The sequence below is a fragment of the Crocuta crocuta genome, unplaced genomic scaffold, assembly GCF_008692635.1.
Source record: "Crocuta crocuta isolate KB4526 unplaced genomic scaffold, BGI_CrCroc_1.0 scaffold791, whole genome shotgun sequence".
NCBI classification, from domain to species: Eukaryota; Metazoa; Chordata; class Mammalia; order Carnivora; family Hyaenidae; genus Crocuta; species Crocuta crocuta.
Genome location: NW_027532408.1, coordinates 1,021,698 through 1,041,710, shown reverse-complemented (window position 1 = coordinate 1,041,710; position 20,013 = coordinate 1,021,698). Strand labels below are relative to the sequence as shown.

At 33.3% G+C, this 20,013-nt stretch overlaps 1 protein-coding gene across 3 annotated transcripts in view; it reads left to right on the top strand.

The window, feature by feature from the left end:
• Window positions 1-18,907, top strand: part of USP15 (ubiquitin specific peptidase 15) — a 117,743-nt gene extending 98,836 nt beyond the window's left edge. For all 3 annotated transcript variants that reach the window (XM_077778809.1, XM_077778808.1, XM_077778811.1), the window contains 13 exons: window positions 1,591-1,749; window positions 1,832-2,056; window positions 6,464-6,547; window positions 6,638-6,732; window positions 6,832-7,023; window positions 7,929-8,044; window positions 8,220-8,492; window positions 8,907-8,977; window positions 9,292-9,407; window positions 10,027-10,176; window positions 11,729-11,832; window positions 15,790-15,878; window positions 18,458-18,907. In XM_077778809.1, coding sequence (XP_077634935.1) covers window positions 1,591-1,749; window positions 1,832-2,056; window positions 6,464-6,547; window positions 6,638-6,732; window positions 6,832-7,023; window positions 7,929-8,044; window positions 8,220-8,492; window positions 8,907-8,977; window positions 9,292-9,407; window positions 10,027-10,176; window positions 11,729-11,832; window positions 15,790-15,878; window positions 18,458-18,640 — 1,857 coding nt within the window. In that variant the 3' untranslated portion in view covers window positions 18,641-18,907. The remainder of the gene's footprint in view (window positions 1-1,590; window positions 1,750-1,831; window positions 2,057-6,463; window positions 6,548-6,637; window positions 6,733-6,831; window positions 7,024-7,928; window positions 8,045-8,219; window positions 8,493-8,906; window positions 8,978-9,291; window positions 9,408-10,026; window positions 10,177-11,728; window positions 11,833-15,789; window positions 15,879-18,457) is intronic.
• Window positions 18,908-20,013: the final 1,106 nt, after the last annotated feature.

Here is a 20,013-nt window from a genome sequence, read left to right as displayed (position 1 = left end):
GCCTTGTTAGGACTATATGACCCCCAAGAGAACAAAAATGGGTTCTTTGAGGGAAGGAGTGAAAAATCATAGCTGTTACATTGGTCTGTGGCCCTCCATAGGGACCTAGCAAAAATAGATAGATACACAGTATATCTTTGCTGTTCCATTTTCTGGGTGGGAGGTGGGGTGGATGATTACTTTAAAATGTCTAAAAAGGTTCTGGGAGATGGGGAGGGAAATATTGAAATAAAGGTTGGAAAACACTGTTGTACAAAATGACAAAAGACAGCAGAGCATAGGCAGGTTGCTTTAAACTACAGTGCATATCTGAGAAACCTCCATAAACTTATTTACACAAATGTAAAGGCTAAATTTGGGAATGTCATTGAAGTCTAAGCACTCTGTTTATTTTGAGAGTCCTTGTAAATTTGAAAAATTACTAAAATGAAACTAGTCTGTAAAACCAGCGCTAAATTTCATTATTTTCAACATAATCCTTAACCTTTTAAGTTCATTCTTTTTTGTGAAGTGGTTTCTTCTTAGAATCAATAAAGCTTCAAGTAATTTGTCATTCAAATAAAAATGAAATTTAGTTTTATATAGTTAAAAAAGTTATCCTATTTATTTACAGGTGAGATCTGTGGGAAATTTTAAACTTCTAATGAGAGTAAGCAGTTTTCAGCTATTTTTTAACAAACACAAATGACCTCTGCTAAGCACTATTTTATTAACTATATACTAGTTCCTAAAAAATCAAAATGCCCCTGTATTTATCTTAACTTTTTTTTAATGTTTTATTTATTTCTGAGAGAGAGAGACAGCATGAACAGGGGAGGGTCAGAGAGAGAGGGAGACACAGAATCCGAAACAGCCTCCAGGCTCTGAGCTAGCTGTCAGCACAGAGCCTGACGCAGGGCTCAAACCCACGAACTATGAGATGATAACCTGAGCCGAAGTTGGACGCTCAACCGACTGAGCCACCAAGGCGCCCCTATCTTAATTTTCTAAGCTTTGAACAAGCTAGTTTAGACAAACTGTTTCTCACTCCTTACCCAGGATTCCAGTTAGTTTTTTGCTAGATATTCTCTTTTAAAATTATGTGTAAACAGGCCCTTGATATGTGACTTTTTCTTTCACATTTCATTTCAGTCTTGCCAAAAAAACTTAGTACTGCAAAGAGTAGGAGAATTCTGTATGAATACATTCCTGTTATCTATGGGATTTATCCTCTTTTTCATATACAGAAACTAAAGGAGAGCTTTGTAATTATTTTAGTGACCCAGAAATACTGAATTTTAATAGTCTTGAGTATTTCCAAATCCTTTGTACAAAACTCTACCATATTTTCTCCTTTTCTCAGGTCAACATTTCAATGTTACAGATTAGTTATCATTAAAAAATGCTTTTAGATATGTAATTATCTATATGTATGTAATTACCATATCTGCAAATGACTGAGAAAGTGCCACAAGTTGATTTGGGGGTTACAAATAAATTTTAACAGAGTGAGTGAATTCACAAATGTAAAATCCATGAATAATGAGAATCATGTTTGTTTTAATCAATTTTGTCCCTATAACTGATTTTATATTTTTGCTTTTCTTACAGACACAAGTAGGACGTTTTGCACCTCAGTTCTCTGGATACCAGCAGCAGGACTGTCAAGAGCTATTAGCTTTCCTATTAGATGGACTACACGAGGATTTGAATCGAATCAGGAAAAAACCATATATACAGTTAAAAGATGCTGATGGAAGGCCAGATAAGGTAAATAATTTAATGATATCATTGTCACCATTGTTATAATAATATGATATTTCTGTGTAATACGTGTCTGTTTTTCTTACAGATAGTTGCTGAAGAAGCCTGGGAAAACCATTTAAAAAGAAATGATTCTATCATAGTAGATATATTTCACGGCCTTTTCAAATCAACTTTAGTTTGTCCTGAATGCGCTAAGATTTCAGTAACATTTGATCCTTTTTGTTACTTGACACTTCCATTGCCCATGAAAAAAGAACGTACCTTGGAAGTTTATTTGGTTAGAATGGATCCACTTACCAAACCTATGCAGGTAAGTCATGCTTATTTTCTTTTCGTTTGTTACTTTTATTAAAACTTAGTGTTGAGAGGCTCCTGGATGGCTCAGTTGGTTGAGCATCTGACTTGATTTTGGTTAAGGTCATGATCGCAAGGTCGTGGGATCAAGCCTTACACTGAGCCTGGAGCCTGCTTAAGATTCTCTCTCCTTCTACCCTGCCCCTCTAAAACACTTGGATGTACTCTCTCTCTCTCTCTCTCTCTCTAAAACTAAAAAAACAAAGCAAACACTTAAGTGTTGAGACCTTGGTGTCTCAAGCACAATTCAGTAATAAAGCTTGTGTAAGAGATTTTAAAAGCTAAATACTTGAGAAATTAGTACAACTTTTTAGAATCTTGAAAGGGTAAAGGATGTGTAAAGTATCATTATTTACAAAAATAAAATCTCCAAGGCTTTTTCTTACAAAAGAAAACTGAGAGGTTCAGTTTTACAGTGTTATGATAAATATGAACCTAACAAAGATTAGTAACCGTATTATTTTTTTCTATTTTCCAACTTGAACTTTAATGTTAATTGTAATTTTTTTTCTAGTTGCCTTTGGAAGTAAAGCTAATAGCATACATTTTGATTCATGTTATGATAAAGGTATATTTAAATACCTGTAATTTTTAGGCATCTTAACAACTTGGAGGAGAAATAGAAGTTTAGTTCAGCTGGGATGCCTGGGTGTCTCAGTCGGTTAAGCGTCCAACTCTTGATTTTGTCTCAAGTTGTGATTATGAAATAATCGTGAGATCGAGCCCCACATTAGTCCCCCATGCTGGGCATGGAGCCTGCTTAAGATTTTCTCTCTCTCCCTCCTCCTTTCCCCTCTCACATTTTCCCTTTCAAAAAAAATAAAATAAATTTTAAAAATTTTTAAAAAGGAGCTCCTTAGGGGCTCAGTTGGTTAAGAATCCAACTTCAACTCGGGCCCTGATCTCACAGTTCATGAGTTCAAGCCCTGCATTGGGCTCTGTGCTGACAGAGTAGGGCCTAGAGTCTGCTTTGAGTTCTTTGTCTCCCTCTTGCTCTGCCCCTCCCCCACACACGCTCTGTCTCCCTTTCAAAAATAAATAAATATTTTTTAAAAAATTTAATTTAGTTCAGCTATAAGCACTTGCTTCAGTAATGTTCTAATCTTTGAAGTTTGGAGTATCACATACGGATTATTCAATTCAAGAGCCGTGTGCTAGGCCTTAATATCAGTTGTCAGCTTCATTCCATTGCTTAGTGTTATAGGATTATTTTAAAAAATTTGTGGAGCAAAACACTATATTTTCTCCCTTTATTAATCCTTTTCTGACACTTGATCCACCCTAATAAAAGTAGTTCCTTCCTCTTCTATCTTCAGTTCCCCTAAAATTCTATTATCATACTTACCAAATTTCATTATAACCTTTGGTTTACTTAATCACTTCTCTGCTAGACCATAAGTTCTAGTGCAGAAATGCACTAGAAATTCTCACAAATATTCAAAAACTTTGTTCATTCAAATATGTGTTGAGCGGCTAGTGAGAGTGTAAAGGTCTGTTTGGCAAACAGAGCAGAAATCGTTCCTGCTGCAGACAACTTGTTTACTGAAAGATCTTTAGCTTAGGGTTCCAGCCAGATAGTTCAGTTTGTTAGAGCATCATAGTTGTGTTAGTCTGCTCAGGCTGCCATAACAAAATACAATAGACTGAGGGCTTAAACAACAGAAGTTTATTTTCTCACAGTTCTGGAGATTAGAGGTCTTCAGATCAAAAGTGCCAGCATGGTTAGTTTCTAGTGCAGACTTTCTCTTGTCCTCACTGTGTTTACATAGAAAGAGAGAGCACATGCATGCATGCACATAATCTATAAGGGCACTAATCCCATCATTAGGGCCCCACCTTTTTTATTTCATCTAACCCTTCTAAAAGCCCTATCTCCAAATGCCATTACATTGGTGGTCAGGGCTTCAACATATAAATTTTAAGGAAACTTCAGGCAATAACAGTATCATGGAATCAATATGAAATGTTTGCTTTCCAAAAAGTTATGATCTTACCATTAATTTAGTGGAAGGATTTGGGTTTACTGTCAACAAGGGCACAGTAAATGAAGTGTTCATAATAAAGGTATAGTCCTTTCATTCAAGATAATTAAAGTCTGGTAGAAACTAGTCATGTATTCAGCTATACAAATTTCCCCTTTTTCTTTTGCTGCTGCTTTTATGTTGCCTTCATGAACTCAATGAACTTGATGCCCTTGTGTCAATATTTCATTCAGTAGTACCAAGAATATTAAGAAGGGTCAGTAAAGACCTTCTTTTATTTTTGGCCAGGGGAATATATGTTCACATTTTTAAAATCACATCTTTTTTTTTTTTTTTTTTTTAAATTTTTTTTAATGTTTTTATTTATTTCTAGGAGGGAGCGAGAGAGAGACAGTGTGAGCAGGGGAGGGTCAGAGAGAGAGGGAATCACAGACTGAAACAGGCTCCAGGCTCTGAGCTGGCAGTCAGCACAGAGCCCGAAGCGGGGCTTGAACCCACGAACCACGAGATCATGACCTAAGCGAAAGTCGGACGCTTAACCAACTAAGCCACCCAGACGCCCCTAAAATCACATCCTTTAATAAGTATAGAATTATTAACATCCTTTTCAATGGATGGAAATCATGGCAATGCTAAACTATACCCTTACCTCTCTAGTTTGTGCATTTATAAGTATATGCCAACGAGTATAATGGAATGAGAGAGAAGCATAAAACAATAAGTAAAAATTTATCACAACAAAAAAATAAATATACTGTTTCTTTACAGTACATTTGTTGAAGACAGTACTCTCCCATGCCAGTAATATAATCTATGTTATGTAGAGACAGATTGCATTCAAATTACACATTAGCCCAGAGGCATGTATTGAATATTCTCCCATAATTTGGGTTTTAAATTATTTTTCCAGCAATATGAATTTCATTAGTATACCTCTTTTATCACTTAATTTTTTTTCTCACCAAAAATACAGTTTTGTAGAGGTTGGAGTCATGATCAGCACAGAGGAATTGGGAGTTTTTTTCCACTTGGAGCCAGTAACAACTCAAATACAAAATGATGGCCTCATTAACAGTGTGCTTTAACCAGTTGGAGAGGGAAGGGAAATGAGCTGAGTTAAGCTACTTGATGAGTTTCCTCATCACTGAAGTTGATTTAGGTCATAGAAGGTTTATTAGTAATTGTATTGAACATGTATTATGTATTGGACTCTCATACTCTGCAAAGTGCTGGAAATACAAATGTGTTCCTGGTTCTGTTCCCAAGAAGTTTGTCATAAAATGTGAAAAGTGCTGTGATAAGGTACTTTAGGGCTATATAGGAGTGACATACCCAAACTGGTAATAATGCCTGTGTTGAATCCTTAAGGATGATTAGAATTTAAATATGTGAAAGCTGAAAATAAAGGCTAAATCAGGACTGGCCAAATTAAATGGGAACATGTTGTCACATTCTCTAAAGAGAGCATGTAGAATTCAGAAGAGGGCTAAGGGTCAAACTTAATGGAGTTTGACAGCCTTGGTTACAGGTTAAATAAAGAGATGAAGACAAAAGCCAGGAATGGATTGATAAGTGAATGGTAAGTGAGGAATTTAAGATAGTCCATGTAGACATTACTGTTAACAAGGTTATTTAGAAAGTAGAGGAGAAAGAGAGATAATTAGAGCGGAATTATTAGAGGAAAAGCAATGAGGGGCTGGTTTCCCCTTTTTTTGAGAGACTTGTAAATTACATAGTTACTAAGAGAAATGAGAGAAAAAGCAAAAAAGGGTTGCACAGAATTTCTGGCAAGTGTTGAAGTATCTGTTAATACTTGGGCACTATGAATTTGTAGCAAACCAATCTCTAAAGTTGGTCAGTTTGCTCCAGCATATCCAAACAGCTCTAAGAAAGTATAGCAAGAATAAAACTGAATAACAAAATAGCTAAAGGTTTTGCAATAGAATAGTTGAAGTGATGAATCAATCCTGTGGGATCTGGATGGCATGGAGACAATAGGAAGTTAGTAAACTGGGAGAAAATTGAGAATTAAAAGGACTAGAACTCTAAATGCAAGCCAAGAATAGGAAACAATGAGTTTCCAGGAAAAGTAGGTAGTGGTTAGTCAGTAGCCTGATGAGAGTTTAAGATATCAGAGGTGGAGCAAGTTTATGACAGGGTACCAGAAGTGAACTCAGGTTGAAATTAGTGTATCAAAGAGCCAAGAAACAAGGCTAAGATAAATTATCCAAATGGACATTGGTAGCCAGGATGATGGCAGGATTGGAGACAGACACTGGAAGCCAAATACCAAGTGAATATGAGGAAATCACATGAGGTCAGTTCCAACTACTGAATATTTTTCCAAAGTAATCAATTCATTGTAATTTTTTGTTTTTTAGTACAAAGTGGTTGTCCCCAAAATTGGAAACATACTTGATCTTTGTACAGCATTGTCTGCTTTGTCAGGAGTACCTGCAGATAAGGTAAGATGTTTCTGTGTTTGAAGTATGTAAGTTGGAGTTGAGTTTTTCAGTGATGTAAAACAAGCTTAATAGAAATTTATTTCCTTTTAGATGATAGTTACTGATATATACAATCATAGATTTCACAGAATATTCGCTATGGATGAAAACCTTAGTAGTATTATGGAACGGGATGATATTTATGTGTAAGTATAAAATTCATTGTGCAAAATATTACTTGGGGAAAAATTGAGAGGAAATAATGTAAAAGTTTTCAGAGTTTATGGTCAGTTTTGTCCTTACAGGTTTGAAATTAACATCAATAGGACAGAAGATACTGAACATGTGATTATTCCTGTTTGCTTAAGAGAAAAATTTAGGCACTCAAGTTATACACACCATACTGGTTCTTCACTTTTTGGTCAGCCTTTTCTTATGGCTGTACCACGAAACAATACTGAAGACAAACTCTATAATCTCCTGCTTCTGAGAATGTGGTAAGTGTCAGACAATTCTACATTGAGAAAGTAATAAAATAGTTAGTAAAAGAAAATATGCAGCATACTATCAGAATATAATTTGATAAGCCTATATTATCTCAACTTTGTTCAAATAGGTAGCAATTTAAAAAATCAAATTATAGTTTAATTCGGCTTCTTAATCATGTAAAACATATTACTGAGGTAATTTCAAACCCTGAAAGCATGAATTCTTTTAGCTGTTTTACACCAGAAGTTTACAGTTGGAAGAAAATAGGAACTTGTCATATAAGCACTGTGAAATTAAAACAAATTTCAGATGTTTCATTTCTTTAAATACATTGCTAGTTCAGGAACTCCTACTAATGGTTTTACTTAAAAGGATAAATGTTTATGGTTGATAGTATTTTAAGGCACCCCTTTTTTTGTCTTCCTAAAACCTTGATTTGAATTATAACATAATCAAGACTGCCATTTGATCCTATTTATTTTATCCTTTATAACCGACATATTTAGTATTCTTTCTTGCATACCTATTTTAATCATTACAGTCCCAGAACCCATACATAAAGATCATATTATAGAGCTGTAAATGATCTTGGCAATAATACATATATCATCTAAGTGAAGATATTTATATAATAATTTTTTAAGTCAAGAAATTATTTGCCACAAACTTTTAACATAGAAGGATGTTAAAACCGTACAAGTAACAAACTGCCGTCTTTCTTTTCATATGGGCAACCAAAACAAATGATTAGTTGCTTGCACTTAGGGTGCTATATCCTGAGTTTGAATTTATTTTTGAATGTAGTAAATGACTAATGTTACTCCATTAAAAAGTTTGGTTTTACTGAAAGAATGGAAAAAAATTTTTTAAGGTTCAAAGAACTTAAATTTGTTTGATTTCTGATTTTTTTAAGCCGATATGTCAAAATATCTACTGAAACTGAAGAAACCGAAGGATCCCTACACTGCTGTAAGGACCAAAATATTAATGGGAATGGCCCGAATGGCATACATGAAGAAGGCTCACCAAGTAAGACTTTCCTGTTAAATTTTAACACCTTTCACTTGGATTATTGCCTCACAAAAAAAGAAGATGGGGATTAAGGAACTGAAAATATCTTCAAGCTGGGAAAAATAATGTTAATATTAATAATTTTTAAATGTAGCATTGGTTTTATTTAAAGACTTCTAATATCTAAAATTAGGTGAGATGGAAACAGATGAACCAGATGATGAATCCAGCCAGGATCAAGAACTTCCCTCCGAGAATGAAAACAGTCAGTCTGAAGATTCAGTTGGAGGAGATAATGATTCTGAAAATGGATTATGTACTGACGAAACTTGCAAAAGTCAACTCACGGGACACAAAAAAAGATTGTTTACATTCCAGTTCAACAATTTAGGCAATACTGATATCAACTACATCAAAGATGATACCAGGCATATAAGATTTGACGAGAGGCAGCTTAGATTAGATGGTAAGTTTTTCATAATGGTAATAGTTTTTCACTTTTCATAATGGCTTGAATGCTGAACTTGAGAAAAGCATGCTATGTTTTTAGGTGTAAACTATGAAATTCAACAGTCATGGAAAATAACATTTACCTATCTGTATAAAATCCTAAATGAAAAGTCTTAATTTCTAATTCTATCAAACATATCACTGTTTATTAAATGGAGGCTGGACTTAGGCTTCATTCCATCTTGTATCTTTTTTCTTTAACTCGTTAAATATTTTAATGACTTGGAAATAGCAGTTTACCCTGATCACGTAGTGCAAGTAGAAAAGGTGGCTATTTGCTTATTCTGGTATATATCTTAACATTAAAATACGTTGATTTTAACACGAAAGCCTATCAAGTTTTAAAGAAAAAATATGTTTTCCATCTTAGAAAGATCTTTTCTTGCTTTGGATTGGGATCCCGATTTGAAAAAAAGATATTTTGATGAAAATGCCGCTGAGGTAAGTAATCACTCATTCTCATGTTGATCGTACTGTTACACTCTTTTGCTTCTACCAAATGTGTTTATTTTGCCGGTTATAGACTAGAAAAGGCTTGTTGGTTTCAAACATGCTTTCTGTTAACAGCTCAATCATCCATGTAGGTGTGTAATCAGAATTTTTTTACAAGTCTGGTGTAAATCTCAGCTGAAATAAGCTTTATAATTCTTTTGAGAAAGTTTAGGAGTTTTTCATTACTATTCATAGTAAGATGGTATCACTAAAATGAGTTTTGTTTCATTTGTTCTCTTAACTCAAGAAATACTTCTCTTTAGGATTTTGAAAAACATGAAAGTGTGGAATATAAACCTCCTAAAAAACCCTTTGTGAAATTAAAAGATTGCATTGAGCTTTTTACAACAAAAGAAAAGCTAGGTGCTGAAGATCCCTGGTAAGAAACAAAGTTAAAAAATTGTTTCTAATTATTTTTTAAGGATTTATACTAAGGTATGTGCTATATGTCAAGTTGAAAAACTACTAAATTCCCCTTGATAATTTAAGTAAGCATTTCTTTATATGATAACAGTCTGTTAAAAGGGATTAGAATGTCTTTAAAAGTATTATTATAATGTTAAGCTTTAATCTCATTACTATATTTTCTGTAATAGCCATTTTACTATGGAGAATTAATTGTAGTTATTTTTCCCCAAGATTTTTTTTGCTGTGCAGCCATTTTGATAGAAATCTTTTTAGAAAAAGCATACATTTTGTGGTGCTTTAATTCCGTTACAGCCCAGAAGTATTAAGATTTTCTAATGCTTATTTCTCAACATAGTGTTGTGTTCTTTTAGCATACTAAAATGTAAATAATCTAGCCTTCATCATTTCTTTAAATACCTATTTACATGTTAATTTATCTCATTAAATCTGATTTTTTTGAAGATTAAAAATAATAAAGGAGTTCATCAGTCTGGTATATATCAGGTGTAATGATATATTTTCCAAGCATTTTTTTTACCTATTTTTTTCATTACCTCTGTCAAGCTTTAAAGATTTCCCTTTATTTTTAGGTATTGTCCAAACTGTAAAGAACATCAGCAAGCCACAAAGAAATTGGATTTATGGTCCCTGCCTCCAGTACTTGTGGTACATCTCAAACGATTTTCTTATAGTCGATACATGAGAGACAAATTGGATACGTTAGTTGATTTTCCCATCAAGTAAGTTTTGATTCCCCTTTATCAGCGTTGGGCAACTGTATGTTTTTATAAACATAAGGTTAATATCAGATTCAGTATTTGTGAATAGTTCTAGCAGTTTGTAAGGATCAGTAAAATTTATTCCTTTTTAGATGTTTTTCAAAGAACAAAGAAAAAATATACCTTTTTAAACAACAAAAATAAAAGTAATTTTATGTTACATTATCATATGGGTTCATTGGCCCTGTTTATAAATCTAAGATACTCTGTGGGATCTTAGTGATTTTGTTTTTCCTAGGAATTATTTCATCATTAATCATCATTTATTCCTAAGTATGCTTTTTAAAGAAGACTGGAGTAATGTGAAACAGAATAATGTAATTGCTTAAAAGGATGACACAGTAGTATAATTAGTCATTCCTGTTATGTCCTACATCAGTTTATTTATTGCATTGTCCAGAGTATTACATCACTTTTCTAAAAAGCGTGGAGACAGCATCTTTCTTTTAAGTTTTCACCAAATTTAATTGAGCATTCATAAGGACAGAAATGAAATAGTGTATTCTCATTCACATGGTCCAGGAAGGACTTCATCACATAATATTTTGCGGCAGTAACTTGGCACTCTCCATTTGCTAAGAGACATGGATAGTTTTCTTTTATGTTTTATGATATTTATATACCAAATGCTTGATACAGTTAATAAGTAGTCAACTGCCATAGGTAGGTGTGTGTACTAGATGACTGGAAGTAAATAGATGATGTAATATTGAAAATGTTCTTTGGATTGCTTATTCTGATTGTTGTTTATAAAGTTAAAAATGTTTTTGCAGCTTTTTCATTAGAAACAAATGGCAATTTTGTCCTTAATTATGAACCATCAAAGTTTTCAAAAATATTTTGACAGTGTGCAAGAACCAGCAGTAATGATAATCTAGAATCTATGAGAGATGTATTTGGAATGTAGAGTCATTATTGCTTTTTAATGACACAAGTACCAAAAAATGAGTAATGATGAGCTATAAAATGGTCATGTTATAGTTTCATGCATGACAGATTACAAACATTTGTTTGCATTTCAAGGAATGTTGCCTACTTGGGATATATAGATAATCAAAACCAGGAAAATAGAGTAAATATTGAACTTAGATATATCTATATTTTTATAAAATGTCTGTGAAAGTTGTTTTTCACTATTGTTTTGTCCTTCCTTAAATAAATAAATACTAAAACTGACTTGAAAATCTAAAAAATTTAAAGGGTCCAGATGGTAAAGGGTGATGTCTATTTTACTAGTATACTGAAAGTTAAATGTATTAGTGGGAAAACAATCTGAATAACAGCATCAGTAGAGAATTTGCAGATTCCCAACCTTTAAAAATAATTTTGCCAAGATACTCAAATCTCAGAGGATATGTGTATGTATGATTGGTTTTACAATTATTTGGTTCTTAATGGTTTCTTTAGTGAAAGGTATTTTTTATATAAATGAGAGTCAAGCAACATTGACAGAGAATAGAATTCATGACATTTAGAGAAAACATAAAACTAACTTGATCTCTTTGTTAAACAGTGACCTGGATATGTCAGAATTCCTAATTAATCCAAATGCAGGTCCTTGCCGCTATAATTTGATTGCTGTTTCCAACCACTATGGAGGGATGGGAGGAGGACACTGTAAGTTGACAGTTACCATTTTGCTAAAATTATGATGCTTGATAACTACAGACTTTTTTCCATAAGGCATTAACTACTTAAAGGGAAAATGTGGGGTGCTTAGCTGGCTCAGTTTGTAGAACATGTGATTCTTGATCTAGAATCATGAATTCAGGCCCCACATTGGACTCTAAAAAAAGGCGGGGGAGGTGCACCAAGGTGCCTCAGTTGGTTGAGTGTCTGACTCTTGATATCGGCTCAGGGCATGATCTCTGCATCCTGCTCTGCACTGGGCTTCGAGCCTGCTTAAGATTCTCTCTCCCTTTTCTCCATTCATGCTCTCTCTTTCTCTCTAAAATAAAAAAAAATGGGGGATATAAAATGTGTCTTACATACAGTAGTTATTCAATAATTGTTGGCTAATGAATGAATTAGCTTTTGAACATTTTTTTAACATCAGGAGTAAAGTATTGAGTTAATCATACTTTTCACTTGAATGCACAAGGACATCATGGTCAGGACTCCTGTCTTTTTCCATTCTCCTTCCCTTTCCCTTTCTAAAGTGCTTGATGTATGTGTTGTTATAAATCATGCATCCTCATTAGTTTTTACATGCTATGTTACTTTGTGTCCATTGAGTTAATTGCTTCTAACCACTTAGGACTTACCTCTGTCATATTTTATCTCTGTACTCATTTCATGGTGGACATCCAAATTGCCTTTAACTATCTCACACAAGACTGATAACAGATCTTTATTTATGGTCCCCTATGTGAGAATTTCTTTGACCAACATACCCAGAAGTGAGATTGCTGGGTTTATAGAGTATTTAGGTACTGCCAGATGGCTCTCCAGAACAGTTATACTAGTCCACACTCTCCAATTGATATATTTTTCTGTTGAACCATCTTTGCATTCCTGGAATAAACCCTACTTAATCTTTTAAGTTGTGTTTTATTTTGCATAGAAATTAAGTTTTGCTTATTTAAAATTTTTTTCTAAATTCACAGTTGAATTTGATTAACTGATTTTATTTGGAGTTGTTAAAATTTCATAAGTGAAATGGTCTTGTAATTTTTTTACATTCTTTCTTTGGAATCAATATTACAGTGTGTCCTAATAAAACAGTCTGGGATAGTTTATTTCCTATCCTAAAGCAGATGGTATAGTATAGTAATTAACTATTCATGAAAGTCTAGTTGAATTCACCTGTAAAGAAGCAACCAGAGTTTTTTTCTATGTAATGATTATTGAAGTCTTTTCAGTTTTCTTTTCCCCAACATGTGTGCATTATGGCATTTTCTATTTTCCTAAAAATGTATCTGTGTGTTCCAGTTTATTTGAGAATCATTGTATGTAATACAGTTATGCTGTGTCTTTGTCCCTTTGTTGTTCTTTTCTGTACGTCCAGAGGTTTATCTTATTAATTTGTTCAAAGAATTAGCTTTTTGCTTTATTAAATTTTCCTTTTTGTTGTTACATGTATGTATTCTCACTGATTTCTTCTCTCCATTATATTTTATTTTTTTAATATTTATTTATTTTGAGAGAGATGGAGAGCATGAACAGAGGAGGGACAGAGAGGGAGACACAGAATCCGAAGCAGGCTTCAGGCTCTGAGTTGTCAGCACAGAGTCTGATACGGCGCTCAGACCCACAAATCACGAGATCATGACCTGAGCCAAAGTCGGACACTTAACTGATCCATCTAGGCGCCCCACTTTGTTATATTTTCTTTTTGTTGCTTTGAGCTTGCTCCATTCCTCTTTTTTTTAACTTTGGTTTGAATACTTTCTTACCTTTTGCTTTACATTTTCCCCTTCTCTTGAAGGCTATAATTAAAGCTCTAAATTTCCCTCTCCATAAATTTTGAATTGTAGTATTTTCATTGGCTTTTAATTCTGTATATCTTTTTAATTTCCTTTATGATTTTGCAATTGGTCCAAGGTCATTTAACCATCTGCTTTTCTTCCCTTTTTTCTTTTTAATTATTCATTTATTTATTTTGAGAGAGAGTAAGATCACAAGCAGGGGAGGGGCAGAGGGAGATGGTGAGAGAGGATCCCAAGCAAGCTCCACACCATGAGCATGGAGCCTGATCCAGGACTTGAACTCATAAACCGTGAGATCATGACTTGAGCCAAAATCAAGAGTCAGATGCTTGACTAACTGAGCCATCCAGGCACCTCAGCTCATCTGCTCTTCAAAACAGAGGGTTTTTTTTTAGAAGCTCTCCTTCTGTCTTAATTTTATTACAGAACAATTGGTGATTTTGCCTGTATTATATTAATCCTTAGTTTATTAAAGTTTCCATGTGCCTTAACTTAATACGTGGTCTGTTTCTTAAATGTTTGTTTGCTTGAAAAACATATATTTCCCACTTAGACATAGAATTCTATGTTTTTCTAATAATTTATCAGTTGTATTTAAATCATTACTATCTCTGGTTATTGTTGATATATTTTTGATATATTTTTTATATTTCTGTGAGGAATTTTATCAGGATTCTTATTAAAATATTGATTGATCTATTTCTACTAACAGTTTTATTCGTTGCTTTGCATTATTAGTTGCATTTATGTAGCTCTTTTTCTTTTGTTCTTTTACCAGTATTTGACTTTTTTTTTTTTACTTTGGTATCACTTGGTTTGCAAAATCTATGTGCCTTTTTCTTGGATTTGTCTCTTGTAAACCATTTTATTGTTAGATCTTGTCTTTATATTCAGCCTGGCAATGTTTCTTTCAATTTGTGGATGCAGTCATCTTCAGTTCAATTGACAAACTTACAGTCCACATTAAGCTCCACCCAGAAGAGCAATAATTTTGTTTTGTGAGGTGTAGAATTATCTAGAAGATATAGCCTATAAAGTGTCACTTTTCAGAAGCTATTACAGATAATTGGCGAACGTTTTGTAACTTTGTTTCCTCAGTTATTAGATAGTTTATACAAAGCATACAGTGTTAGAGCATTTTTTTAACTTTTAAAGATAAAGCCAATCTTTACTTTTTTTAAGTTTATTTTAAGAGAGAAAGTGTGAGGGAGGGAGGGGCAGAGAGGGAGAGAGAATCCCAAGCAGGCTCTGTGATGTCAGCACGCAGCTTGACACGGGACTTGATCTCACAAACTGTGAGCTCATGACTTCAGCTGAAATCAAGAGTTGGATGCTTAAACAACTGAGTCATCCAGGCACCCCAATAAAGCAAATCTTTAAAAAATTTTACAGATTTTTTAAAAAATTTTTACAGATAAAAATCGCTTTTTATCTGTCTCTCTTGCTTAGTACTTTTGTTAGACTGAAAAAGATTATCGTGTAAAAACTACAAATTACTAAGTATTATTGGAAAAAAATTTGTAAATATTTATAAAATAATTTACAAAATGATTGAAAAAATATTTATATAAATTTTTAGAAAAATAACTTGAATACAAAATTTAAATTTTGGTTGAAATGTCAAACTCTGTAGTCAGGGACAGACCTAGCTTTAAATGTTAGCTCAGCCATTTAACCACTTTACTTTTGGACATACTAAATTTCTCCTGGTGCTTCACTTTCCCCAATTCTAAAATTAGAAAAAGAATAATGATAATGCCTTCTCTATGAGATAATACATGTAAAGTACATAGCTTTTTGCCTGGTCCACAGTAAGCACTACATAAATGTTAATTCCCATTTATTGTCATTAATGTTGTTATTCTGTTAATTAAAAAATAATAAATCTATTCCGTTGTCTCTAGGATTAAAAGGAAATTGCGTTTCAACTTCTGTGAAAACCATCTTAGGTGTTTAAGTTTTAGGAAATTATGCTAAAACCTTTAATCCATGGAATCAATTGAATGTGTAAAAGATAGGCCTTGTGTAGATAATTATCACGTAGCTTTAGTATGTATTCCTTATATAGATGATTGTAAAGATTTGCAGATTCCCCCCAGAAGCCGTAGATCATTCCAGTCACAGAAGTGATTATATTTTTCATTAGATACTGCTTTCGCAAAGAATAAAGATGATGGAAAATGGTACTACTTTGATGACAGTAGTGTCTCAACTGCATCTGAAGACCAGATTGTGGTAAGTGTGTCTTTTATTTCCTGAAAATCACAAGATCCATTTTTTAAAAGATGCCCATGGAACACTATAATATATATTCTAGCCATTCTAATAGTTAAGAGAGACTTGCTCTGACTTAAAGAAATGTAAAATTGTCATCTAAATGGAAATTTGTCTTCTAAATCTGCCCACCAATAAAAACATAAATTGCAGCATGAAAATTTTTCTGGTACTTTTCATCATGAAAACTGGAATAAAAAAATTTTCCTTTGGAAAATGGGCTCAGACATTTTGGAACATTGACAAATTAAAATCTGAGTACTGATAAAGAAAAAAAAAAATCCTTTAAAGACCTTCCTTATCACACCTAATGGTTTTTAAAGTAAAGTCTTATCCTGTATGACAGTCAGACATTTAAAAATCAAAATTACATGATTAGATAAAACAAATTAGAGATTTGTTTTTTTACTTAACCTTGTGTGTCTGTTACTTTACTATTTTCTGAATAGTAGAAAAATGAGGAAGTAACATCTATTCACATTTACATCAGTTTACCAGCCACAGCTGGAGCCAAAATATTGGCATTTGCTTTGCTTCCCATCAGAGTATATTTTTATTACAAATATTGATTGGTGAAGGGTTGATGAGTTTATTCTAAGAGGAAAGCTTAACACTCACTTGATAAAGGTTTATTTTTCTATTAAAGTTTGCCTTTCTATAAATTTTGCTCTTTGACCACAATATTACGAAGAGTGAGAAATGTAGTAGTATTTGGTCTTGTGAGCATGGAACTCCTATTTCTCATGTAGAGATTTTCTTTTGGTGTTCAGAGCACTGACTGCTTCATTTCCCAGTTTAAATTGAGGGCAGAAACCAGCTTTTTCTTGAGTTTGTAATGCCTTAAAAGTCTTAAACGTATATTCAACTTGGTAAATTAATAAACTTCTGAACCCTATTATTGGCACAGTTTTAATCCATCACTGGGTGAAGAGATATGAAATAATTTTGAATTGTTTCTCTACAGATATTTTAAGTGTGTTTGTGTGTGTGTGTTACGTACTGTTGCTTATCTCCCTATAGCTATAACATAAAACAAAGAATAGAACGCTAATATTTTAAAAATCTGTATGTGCCTAAGTTAATTACATTTCCAATTTATATTCAGATGTCTAGCTTCAAGACTCATCTGTCACTTTTCAATCGTGTTCTCCTCTTTAATCTCCTAACCAAACATCCTCAAATTGCCTGTATCCTGTTTCAATGTGTCTTTGACAGTGCTGCCCTAATCTTTCCTTCAAATAAACAATATATCTTGTTTTTATGCAATAAATGTATTTGATGTTACCTTACATCTTAACAAGGATAATACTTCATTTAGTCAACAAGTATTTGAGTACCTTCTTCGTGTAAGATTCAGTTTTAAAGAAGATTAAAAGACTGCTATCTGTAATTTCAAGAGGCTTACAGTCCACAGATGAGAGAGAACTAAATTACCAGTTATATCATAAGTGCTATTAAATATCTTGGCTACATGGAGAGAGGACAGCTATTTCTGCTGATGTACGATTTAAGGAGATAGGACCAGTGTAGGGGAGTTTGCTTAAGAAAGTGGTGTTTGACCTGAGTTTGCAACTTCAAATAGAAAAATTAAACAAAAGAAGCAAAGGAAACAGTACCTACAAAAGCAAGGAGGTGTGATAGAACATGGTATTTAGCAAAACAGCAAATAATGTGATTTTACTGAAAGGAAATAACTTGTTAGGAATATGGGGCAGAGATTAGGCTAGAGCTAAACTTGGCAGTCATATCAAGGAAAATGACATTCTTGACAGTTTAAAGCTTTTTGTAAAAACTGAAAGACATAGGTGATTGTTAAGCAATAGAACATTATTAAATTTGGAATTTAAGACAAGAAGCAGACTATTACAGCTCCAGCAAAAACAAGACTGTCATGTCATTTCAGCAATACAGGCTTATGAATTTAAAGATGTGGTAGTAGTAATAAGTAAGTAAGTAAAAATAAATTTGTGGTAGTAGTGTATAAACAACAGGGAAATGGATTTATGAGGAGATTATGAGTTCAGGAGTGAGAAATAGCCTAAGTTATAAATTTGCATTATTTGTCTTAGGTAGCAAGCAGTTGAAGCCATAGGTTTGAATGAGTCACCCGGTGAGAAGATACAGATTGAGAAACAGTGGTGGGCGGGGGATAGAACATGATTTTTTTTTTTAAGTTAGGATTTACTAAGCCCACAAAAAAGTCAAAAGCAACCACAGAGATAGAAGATCTAAGGAAAGTAGTATCGGGAAAGCCAAAAATTGTTTGATGTAAGAAAGAGGAATAGTAAAGCATTATGTGAGGTTGAATAAAAGAACTTTAAACAGTATCGATTTAATTTGTTCACAGCAGGTTATTGCTCCTAGTGAAAACCTGAAATTTCAGTAGAATGATTGGGTTGACAGATCATACTGAATTTAGGGGTGTGCATGAGAGTGAAAAATGAATATTAGGTGGCTCTGTCTACAGCCTGGCATACTGTATTTAATATGATCTTGGAGACTCATGCCCATTTTGACACATCCTTTGTTTGTTTCAACAGTCCAAAGCAGCATATGTACTCTTCTACCAGAGACAAGACACTTTCAGTGGAACTGGCTTTTTTCCTCTTGACCGAGAAACTAAAGGTGCTTCAGCTGCCACAGGCATCCCATTAGAAAGTGATGAAGATAGCAATGATAATGACAATGATCTAGAAAACGAAAACTGTATGCACACTAACTAATGAAAGTCCTAGAAGCCATAAAAGAGAGACTTTCCTGCTGGTGGTATCTATTGAAATGATGAAGTTGCCCACCACATTAAACAAAAGTCTGAGATGGGGAGTTTCAGATAACCGAATGTAAATCCTTTATCAGATTTTAACTTGTGCAGTACTTGAAGTGAAACACAATGAAAACTTTAACAGAAATTGTCTCTTAATACATTTACAGTCTTGTAATTACAAGCTAAATATATATAGGAAATCACAAATAAATCCCTTTTAAGTTTGCTGCTGTTTTGATGAATTATGTTTTCTTTAATTTTTTGGATGTGAGTTAATTGATGACAGATGTTAAATTTGTGGATGTTGGTCATTTATTTTGCTCTAATAATACTGCAAGAAAACTATGGCTGAACTTAGTTTTTGGATAATCTAGTTCATGTGCATTAGGCTGCCACATATATTACTATGATATTTAGCTGCGGTATCAATGTGGCATAAATACTGCAGTAGTATTCTTGGAAAACCAAAATTTCAAATCTATCCCTGGTAATCAATACGGGCCTATTTAAAAAACAAATCACGATACAAGAAACAATCTTGGAAAAGTTATTTTCTTCTGTAGAGTCATTAAAAATCCAGAATATTATGTTCATATTACCGCTGCTGTGAAAACAGGTTCTAGATTTCACACTCCATCTAAAATCATTTTTCAGTTAAATGTAAGTATTTTTTTACTGCTATTGAGATCTATTCCTTAGGTATTCAAAATTTTTTGACTTGCTTTAAAATGCCTATCTTTAATCTGGTGTTGGTCCAAAATTAAAATTTTTGCTGTCTGTTTTTCTCTACTCCATTTTTTGGTAATTGGCAACTTTTAGCCCTTCCAATTAGTATACTATATATAAGGACAGACTTAATAGTATTCTGTGTCCATAGTAATAATTACATCAAGCTTAGAGGAGAAATTTTTTTCATATACCGGCCTATAAATCATTAATGGACAATTGGCTTTAAAGGTAGGTCTGTTAACTTTCTTTGTGTGTTCCTGATGGAATTCACCATAGCCTTACAGCTTTTCTCAGAAGGTAACTTGTTATAAGAGAATTGGCATTTGCATGTTCTAGAGTCAGAACCTGTATAGTATATAAAGCATACAAACCTTGAATTTGATTTTAGTTCACCACATTCAAGGATCCAGGATGCCAAAAATATGTGTGAACATTTGAAACATTTTTCATTTGCTGCTTTTTCCCTTTGATCTAGTTGAAAGAATGTATTATCGATTGGCATACAATACTGCCTTTAATAGAAAATCTAAATGCTGGGGCACATTTCACATATCGACTACCTGAGAAATTGCTTTGTGTCCCACTGTTATTAAAGCAAAAAGT